The sequence below is a fragment of the Centrocercus urophasianus genome, unplaced genomic scaffold (assembly GCF_019232065.1).
Source record: "Centrocercus urophasianus isolate 14NV4802_14NV808 unplaced genomic scaffold, USGS_Curo_1.0 seq_12, whole genome shotgun sequence".
Taxonomy (NCBI): domain Eukaryota; kingdom Metazoa; phylum Chordata; class Aves; order Galliformes; family Phasianidae; genus Centrocercus; species Centrocercus urophasianus.
The window spans coordinates 48,133,897-48,143,413 of record NW_024884364.1 but is presented as its reverse complement, the minus strand read 5'-3'; the positions used below and the strand labels follow the sequence as shown (position 1 = coordinate 48,143,413).

General features: G+C 37.8%; 1 protein-coding gene across 3 annotated transcripts in view; it reads right to left on the bottom strand.

The window, feature by feature from the left end:
* Positions 1-9,517, bottom strand: part of ARHGAP6 (Rho GTPase activating protein 6) — a 299,714-nt gene that overhangs the window by 13,965 nt on the left and 276,232 nt on the right. For all 3 annotated transcript variants that reach the window (XM_042810524.1, XM_042810525.1, XM_042810526.1), the window contains exons 6-9: positions 8,387-8,442; positions 5,643-5,793; positions 4,573-4,721; positions 962-1,141 (exon numbers count right to left, since the gene is read on the bottom strand). In XM_042810524.1, the coding sequence (XP_042666458.1) occupies positions 962-1,141; positions 4,573-4,721; positions 5,643-5,793; positions 8,387-8,442 (536 nt within the window). The remainder of the gene's footprint in view (positions 1-961; positions 1,142-4,572; positions 4,722-5,642; positions 5,794-8,386; positions 8,443-9,517) is intronic.

The window sequence follows — 9,517 nt, the reverse complement described above, 5'->3', positions numbered from 1 at the left end:
AAGAGAGGAAGAGAGGAAGAGAGGAAGAGAGGAAGAGAGGAAGAGAGAAAGGAAGGGAGGAAGCCACAACAAACCAAGCCATTTTCACTTTTTTAAGATTTCCTTTTTTTTTTTTTGTCAGGACATTTATTTCTACTACAGTGAAGATGGGATGGTGCCCACCAACTGGCTTCTGCTACCCTAGAGTAGAGCTCTCTGCCTCAGGCACAAATCATGCAAAACTTACCTATGATTTCATAGACTGAAAAAGACAAGGTCAGAGAATGAAGTGATCAGGTAACTGCTAGGCTTTATCAGTATATTTTAACTAAATTGCATCTTCAGCAGGCAATAATATATAGGAATTATTTGTTCAAAACATGCCCTATCAAAGGTCATTGTCCTTTCCATGAGGAACATCCTTGCTTCAGCAAGAGAACAGAGAAGTACTCAGGAATAACACACATTCATGCTTCACTCCTCTTAGCCAAATGACAAGTAAGAAAACTTTGTCTTTTCTTCCCATATGACCAAAAAGAAAGAAGTCTTTGACAGGGAAAGTTGTTCCTTTAACCAAGGATCTCTTTTCCCTTCAGTAAAATTAATTAATTTCTAATCCTGAGAGGTGAAAGGCCATTTTCAGTCTCATCTTTAGAACTAGTGAGAAATGATACTGCCTGGTTTAGTGTTCAATTAAATAACCATCTCCATCAATCATTCCCACAGACAAAGAAATCTTCTAAGGAAGATATTCTTATCTACATAGAAACCATTCCTAGCAAGATGTACTTACAAATTTTCAGTATTATTGCTGCAAAGCATTAGCCTTGAGAGAAGGCTACTTTGTTTATTAATACAAGTCAAGCTTAATTTAATGCAGTTTCCACAGTTTATTTCATCTTTGTGGTTTCTAATACCAACCTGGTATTTCCTCATTTAACTTAAAAATGCCTGGAAGTAACATAGAGAAACATCCACATACCATAAAAAGGGCTTCATAGTTTTCAATCATCTTTTGTACAACAGCTATGATAGCAGTACTCTCTTCAGCTCGAGCTGAACTCTGAACTGTGAATTCTTTGTCTGTAGATTTCTGCTTGTGCAACAGGTTAGGGCCAAAGATAGTAGCCAGGTTAAGTGATGTCATTTTGTTCCCAGTAACCTGGAAAACAGAAAATAAATGAAGTAGAGGCTCCCAGGATCTAATGATATACGATATAGATCGGAGAGAGATATATGCATACTCACAAATCCACGCACACAAGACATTTAGCAGATAGTTTATTCATCAAAATAAAAGAGTGCCAGTCAAACATTTAACTATTTTCAGAAATGCTGAAAGACTTTGTTTGGACATCCCTGCTAGAAGCTCTGTGGATTTTCTAGATGGATTTGTGAATGAACTGGAGGACAAGAGGGAGAAAATGCTGTCTGCCCTTAATTTCCTGTCAGCTTGACAATGGCATACTTCATCTGAACTCAGGGAAGTCTCTTCCTACCTCAATTCCTTACCATATCACCACCTCTTCAGACCACATACCACAGGCAGTTACTTCTTCCACTAGCACTCATGATATGAAGTAGACACAGTGAAGAAAAGCATAATTTTGCAAGTTCAAACAGTTAAGTAGTTTGGATACTTGAGGATTACGCTCACTGTTTTTATTAGTGTTTTTCTATTTTTTTCTTGTTTCCTAGAACATGCTAAATATTTACTTTTTAAACCAATTTTTAGTTTCTTTTTATTTTTTACTTTCTTTTGCATCTCCATATCTGTGCTTAACAAAGCAGTAGTAACTTGACTTTGGAAGAAGTGGAAGGATAGACACCAATACAGAAACAATCTGAAATATGTCATACAGGTTATTAAATCCAGATATTCATTGTCAAGCTTGTGAGTAGACTACTTTTTCCCCATCCTATTCTTTTAAGAGAGAAAAAGCAAGCATTATGTGCTTCCTTTCTGTCTCTACTTGATTGCTATTCTGGGAATGCAGAAGATGATGCCAGACTATATAAGAATGCAAGTGAAGTTTGTCAGTTGAACCAGTTTTTCTTGCAGGCTTTTTTTTTAAGAAAACAGATATAATATGCATTATTTTTTCATTTGCTTCAATTACATTTGAACTAATGAATAAAAAAAAAGGACAGAATGAGCACAGAATGGGCACAGAAAGAGGAAGAAAAACAGCCCTTCATGAAATGAGTGGTACCAAATGAATCCTTTAAAAACAGTTAGGTGTGGGTTTTTTTGGTAGATGGCATACACTGAATGTTCCAATTGAATTTACAACTGTACACTGACTACTCTGGTTGGGTTTTCTTGTTTTTGTTTTTAATTTTTAATTCTTTTATTTTTATTTTTTTTTTATACAGAGCTCAACAGGTAGCACAGAGCTGGCAGTAAAAAACAGAATTTCCATTTATTGTTGGGACCACTATTTAATCTCAGAAAGATACCTGCAACAAGCAGATGCATGGGCAGCTACAATGAACGTGCTGACTATAGAGACTTGCCCCAGCGTAATAATGCTTAAACACTCCCTGTTCACACCACAGAGCACACAGATGTTCCTGGGTGACCTAGTTTTTAACTAGTGTCAGAGTACTGAGCCACCAAGGATGCACAGGCACGTGGTGCTTTGAGAGAGCCAAGGGCAGCCCCTGGCTGTGCCCCCATCTGCATATGCAGGCTGTCTGTACAGCGTGTCTTTTCTTAAGGGCAGCTTCAGGGCATTCCTTAAAAAAATGGTGTAAACATTCCCAATTAAATTAGCTGGATGAGTCACTTTAATAAAGTTAGTCATCTATCTCTGTATCTGTGAGAGAAGGGCTTTTGAAAGAAATCATGAGGAAGGGACTGTGTGCCAAAGCTTGCCTGTTTTCATTCCAATGATAGCAGCCTATAAAATATTTTCTTTTGCCCCATATGCCTTTATTCACTTAATTATTAATGAACAGCTGAAGATATTGTGAGCAGAATGCTGTATTATCTGTAAAAGATATCCAATTGCACATAATATTCCTGATGGATGCTTACAATACTGCCAAGATGGCTCACCTAAATTTGCCTTGCCAAAATACCTTTAGCAGAGCTGATGTGCTCTTAAGGAGAATGAAAATGCTTTTATTACAACTGTTTTACTAGACTCACTCTCTTAAGCAGCATCAGCCTTTAGCCTTGTATTAAGATCCTCTTGAGGATGTTCCTGAACCAACAGGAAACCCTCTGCTGGAGGCAGGGGCCTCAGCTGGCTTATGTATACATTGTTTTTAAGCACAGTAAAATTGTTACAGGCTGCTCTTTTTAAGTGCCTTCCGTTAAGGTGGTACAGTTGTCTATCAATGTATTGCTGAGGATAGAAATAATAGCATTTGAAAGGCTCTGAAAAAGGCTCATGCAGCGCATTTGAAGTTAGGACTTCTCATAGAGTTATAGAATCATTAAAGTTGGAAAAGACCAATAAGATCATCTAGTCCAACCATCAAACTTCAGGCAATTCTACTGTCAAACTTCAGGCAAACTTCAGGCAGAAATTCAGCAAAAGACAGTTTCATGGTGCCTATTCTTAAATACCAACCAACTCCAAAAAGCATCCAAAGAAGCGGAGTTTCAGCAGTGTCAGAAGTAGCCTCAGAAGTAATCTCTGTTGCATTTCGGAGGAATGAGAAATCCTTTCCACAAAAAAAATGGGCACAATTTTGCCAAGCCTGCCAATTTTGACAGGCTGTATCCATCTCTCATTCAAAGATAACACAGTTGCCACCTTTTGCAGAGCAGCACAGTAGTTCAAACGTTTTCCTGGCAGAAAATGGGAAGGTTGGATTTTCAGATCTTCCCTAATGTGACTGTTCAGATGCATATGTGTCAATGCTCAGAAGTACTACAGCGGATATTAGGAAAAAAATATTGTCCAAAAGAGTGGTGAGGCAGTGGCACAGGCTATCCAGGGAGGTGGTGGAGTCACCATCCCTGGAGGTGTTCAAGACAAGTGTAGATGTGGGGGGACGTGGTTAGTGGGCATGGTGTGATGGGTTAGTGGTTGGACTTGTTGATTTTAGAGGTCTTTTCCAACCTTAATGATTCCATTCCATGATTCTTAGTACACCACAGCTATGGGTATTATCTCTGGAGATGGCTGCATTCTACTCTCTCCAGTGAATGCAACCGTAAGACGGCCAGTAGAAAAACTGACAAAGACAGATCCTAATTTCAAATAGTGATTAGTTTTACCAGACAGAAGGGCACAGCCAGAGTTCCTCTATTTTACTTTTTATTCTTTGCTATCTAATGAACACAAGGAATCAAAGAAAAACAAGAAATGAACTATGTCCAAATTATATTGGATTATGTATGAAAGCAACATCAGAGAATGAAGAGAATAAATAAGCATGCACACTTTCATATAGGTGGTAGCCCTCCTACAGCCCTAAGAACATAGTAGAAAACTAAATGACAAATTATAGGCAAAAACAAGAAATCTCCCTTATCTTTCAGGGACATGTCACCACTATGGTTATTTCGCAGGCCCAAAGATCTCTTTCCAGTCCATTAATTAAACAAAGTCAAAGGAAAGAGTGGCTGGGACTTACTTCTTGGCCGTCTTTGTCTGTGGTGTCTTCTGCGTGGCCAGCCACGGTGGAGAGGAACTGCAGCAGTCGGTGTAGGGTATCGCAGTTACAGGGAGGTAGGAGATAAATGAGAAGCTGTAAGGTGCTTAGCTGTTCATCTGGCTCTAATACTAAGAGGGGAAAAAATACATTCTAAGAAAAGCACTCCAACTAACCTAAAATAAGAACAAATATACCTTTCCCAGCCCAAAGGAATGCTTGAGAATAGCTTTGCTTAACAGTAATTTTCTTTGTAAACATCAGAAAAAAAAGATAAAACTTCAAGGAAATACCAAAGCATAACAAATACTGTTACTGTAATTTTGCTTTGATTGGTCAACATTTTGCTCATAGGTTCATAGGCTCTTCTCTCAGTCTATAAGAGAGCAAATTCCATGTTGCATGCTTTGTTGTCACCAGACACAAAAATTCTGCTTAATTTTCTACATATTATTTTCGTTCAGATATAGCAGGTATAAAAGCAGGTATAAAAGCAGGATCCCAGATATGAAGGCTTCAGCAAGAAACTGAAAACACATACTAGGCAGCAGCTTGATCTTGAAGGGTCCAACTTTACTTTTTCCGAGATTACATCCAGGTCAGTATGCTGGGACTATTTTAACATAATAACTCTGAGGATCATTAACTACAAAGAAACTTGAACTTCTGATGTTAGGTTTTTGAAGTCAGATTGAAATTTTGATCAGTGAATGGCTATACAAACTAAAAACACTGGCAGTGCTGAGATACCAGGATACAGATGGAAGTCTGTCATCTGCTTCTGCTGAACCAATAACAGGATCAGGATTTAACAGATAAGATGAATTCATCCTGTATACCAATGTAAAAGTGAAATCTCTGTTTTAGTTCTCAGGGCTAATCTTACATAGTATGAAAACCAAGGAAAGTCTTCTGCAAATTATGCTACGCAAATATTTGGAGCAAATCAAGGCTAGAATATTAAATGACAGGAAAGAGAATACAGTGTGTAGAAATTACAGAATTCAAACAAGCTTTTGAAAATCGGTAAATCAAGATGCTGCAGAGCTCACAGAGAGTGTTGATGAAAGGTGTGTAAAGTTCTCTGGTGAGAAGTGGGTCAGGCATGTCACGTAGAAATTCCTTTAACAAAGCAGCAACATCATGAATGCTGTGTTCTTCGTCTAACACAACATCTATGCCCCGGTCAAACTCTTCACGCAACTGGAAAAGACCATGACATAAAAACTCAGTCACTTACCATTGTCACAATTAGTATGTTCCAACAGATAAAGATCTTTCAAGAAGTAACTTAACACATTTTCACTTTCCAGATTGTAGTTCACATCTAACTGCTGCTTATTGCATGGTACATAACTTCAAGTTTGTACCAGATTGTAATAAGCTTCTTTCCAACTAGTGTATGGCATTCTTCTATAAAAGTAATTTATTCTGCTAAGTAAATGCAGAAATGTAAGACTAATACTAAAGACAGAAACCATGGTGAATAATGAAAACTGGACAAAAGGCTTTCTTATACCACCTTACTGTGTTATCCTCAGGTTTTTGGAAAGAATGAAACTGCGTTTCATAACATGTATGTTTTTGTACAAAAACATTGATAATAATAATAGAGCAATGTTAAAGGTTACCAAACTCACATTTCTTTTGTGAATTGAGATTGTACGTATTTAAGCCTAAGTAGTAAACAGACATGTTCATTAAGAAATCTTGGCACTGGTCCCCATACATCTTGTTCCACCCTCCTAGCTTAGTTATACTCATTAAATGATTGTTACTAAAAAATTAACAAACACCAAACTAACACCATTCTGAGGTATTGCTAATTTTCACTACAGTTCTCAGACAATTTCTGTGTAAGTCAAAGGTATTGAATGTCTCAGAGGCAGAAGAAATCGCTCACCAACAGCCAATATGTCTTTTGACCAGATAACAGGCAGACTTTCTGAAGAGACTTCCCAACACTAATAGCAGAAAACTTTCTTCAGGTTGAGAGCTCCATCTTTCCTCTCCAGTGTGAAAATAGCCCGTACCCAACCCAGCACCTCGTAGAATCACAGAATCATAGAATCGTAGGGGTTGGAAGGGACCTCCAGAGCATCGAGTCCAACCTCCAGTCAACTCCAGCTCAGGAGACTTAGTCCTGCACCCCAATAACTGTGAGAAAGCTTTAAGGTGGTTTGTAATGCATATATTTGCTCTTCATTTTCTCTTCCTGATTATCACAAACAAAACCTGCTGTCACATGCACTTATTTATGTATTTATTGCAACAGTTGAAATAGAACTTCTAACTGGAGGAAGAAAAGAGACAAAACTATGCCTACTTTCTGTACAAAGACTAAAGAGCAGCTGTGAAAGCACACCAAAATCTAAGTATTGGACTTGGCCTTCCATGGTTCAGAAAATGAATGGAATTTTAATTGAATCCAAACTTTCCCATGTGTTCGTGTTGACAGCATTTATTATTTTAACTGCTGGGCCAATGTGATGCTTCCATGTTGTTTAGTAAAATAAATTAGTTCACCTAATTCAGTGAATTAGTCAACGTAATATAACACATAAGTACCCAAATCTGTCAGTGTCTTCTGTTTTTAAAACTGAGTAAAGGAAAAAAATGGTGAAAGTGATGTTTGAAGTAAGGCTTAGGATACAAGCAAATGATACAAGCTCTCTGCTTTTTCCCAGAGGTATGATACAAATATACTCATCTTTGAATAATAACAAATGTTTTCACATTGATGCTTGTAATGCAAATGACAAGCAGCTTACTTTTCAGTACTTTTACTCGTTTAGTGTTGATCTAATAACTGTCTTTGCAGACCATGAGGGTTTTCAGCTTTATGGTACATTAGCCACACAGCAATATTAACTGGTAGAGAGTAAACTACAGATCAGTAGGTTATACTGTTCTACCATTCAGAACCAAGTCAAATTAGCTATTCATGATAAATATCCAAAGAGCCAACCATTATGTTGTGTATTTTTGCTAAACAGTACTATTATTCCTAGGATCAGTGTCATCAGGCTTCCTTTGTTTTGCTGTATTTTGACATTTTGATCTTAAAATTTCTAGCAGGAATATTCTATGATAACTTTTTGTTATCTCCTAAGCATCACAAAACCATTAAGCACTATGTTCTACTACTCTAACTCAACAAGTATTTCTAGCTTTTTGGAATAACAATGCAACAGCTGATAGTGAGGAAAACCTCACTTCTGACATTGTCTCTGGAACCTAACTATACACAACCTCTGCTTTTTCAACATTTGGCCAATATTCAACATCAGAAATTGGACGGGTCTGCTCTGACCTTGAAGTTGAACAAGGTGATGTTTGCAAGCAGTAATTTGAGTGTCTCACTCCAGCTTCTCACAGGGTCAAAGACATAGCTCTGTAATTCCATATTTCCTCATAGTGTAATTTTTCCAAAAAAGATTTACAGTTTAGGCTTACTTTGGGAGCTTCTGCTCTCTCTGAGATAAATAAGCAGCCAAGATTTCTTTTTCCTCACACTGTAAACTGAAAAATTTCATCACAGTAGACTATCTGGATCTCCAATCCTTTGCTGCTTCCGCAGAGCAAAATATACAATGACTATTAATCTAGTGAGATCATTAGAAAGATTTCACCAAATGTAAAAGACGGCTGTTACGAGCTAACAAATACACACTAAAGTCACTGACATAGAAAGCCTGAATTTCTCCAGGTGAAGGACAAGGAGAAATTACTCAAGAGAAGGGAATAGGGTTATTTGTGTCATACCTGATGAGTAAAAAAATCCATATCAACTCACCTGCCTTACTCTCTTTTTTGAACTTCCAACTCTGAATATTCCCACTGTCTGGAGACCTGCAAGTAGAGCACATCAGACAACTGTTTTACTGTATAATTTTCTCTTTGAAACCACATTGAATCAAGGCAATCTGGGCTGTCTGCTTTAAAGAGTTTTAAAAAGCACACACACACACAAAACAAAAGCAATATGTTTCTCTATAGGGCTGTACTTACTGCTCTGAGACAAAACCCAGCTGTCTTGGAATAAGCAGTCAGTCAGTAGTTCTCAAGGATCTCACATCTAACCTGCAAAATGGCATCTCTGTTACCTGATGCCATCTTAGTGCCGCTACTAATCTGCGAGGGACAGAGGTCTGCAGACAGCGAGGCAATCCTCAACATTTGGAGGTGGCCCTTTCAGGACTGACAGTGAAGGAAATAGTCAACACAGTAATACTTGGACACTGATCTGTGATTTTGAATACAGGAAGCAGCTGGTGTTTGGGTTGATCCACTGGCTCTGTATTTCCTACCAGTGCGAAGGTTAGTTTCCTTCAAAGAGATGTAATTAGGGCAATCAGGCAGATAATGAATGGGAAGAACTACTTGGGAGTTGCACACAGTTTATAAGGTAGGTAGTATTTCACAAAAGGAAAGCAACAAACCAATATTGTACTGCAGGCAATGCAGGCAGTGCAGAATGTTTGCCCGCTGTATCATTCAAATATCATTCAAACTTTATTTTGGAATGAGGGTTGCCTGCTATTCACGAGAAATCAGTTCCTGTGTTCCTCTAGCCTTGTACATAGATACAGGGAGGATATCAAGCCAACAATACAATGCAGTTGATGAATAGACATATATTGTCCATTACAGAAACTGAAAAATTTGAGAGTAGGTGTCACCTTTAGAGGTGCCACAGTCTTTAGCAGTAAGAATGTGTGTGGAAATCCTAGAGGCTTGAATATCTGTGAATATACGTAATTTCATACAAGAGTTTCAAGAAAGATGAAATTGTCTATAAGCTTTTAAAAATGTATGGTCTAATAAAGGCTACACTGAAACATTAATCTTCTCCACTGATATGTAAGAAACAATAAATAGCATTGTAAAACAAATGCTTTCCCCATATTTTCCCCAATTTTCCCCT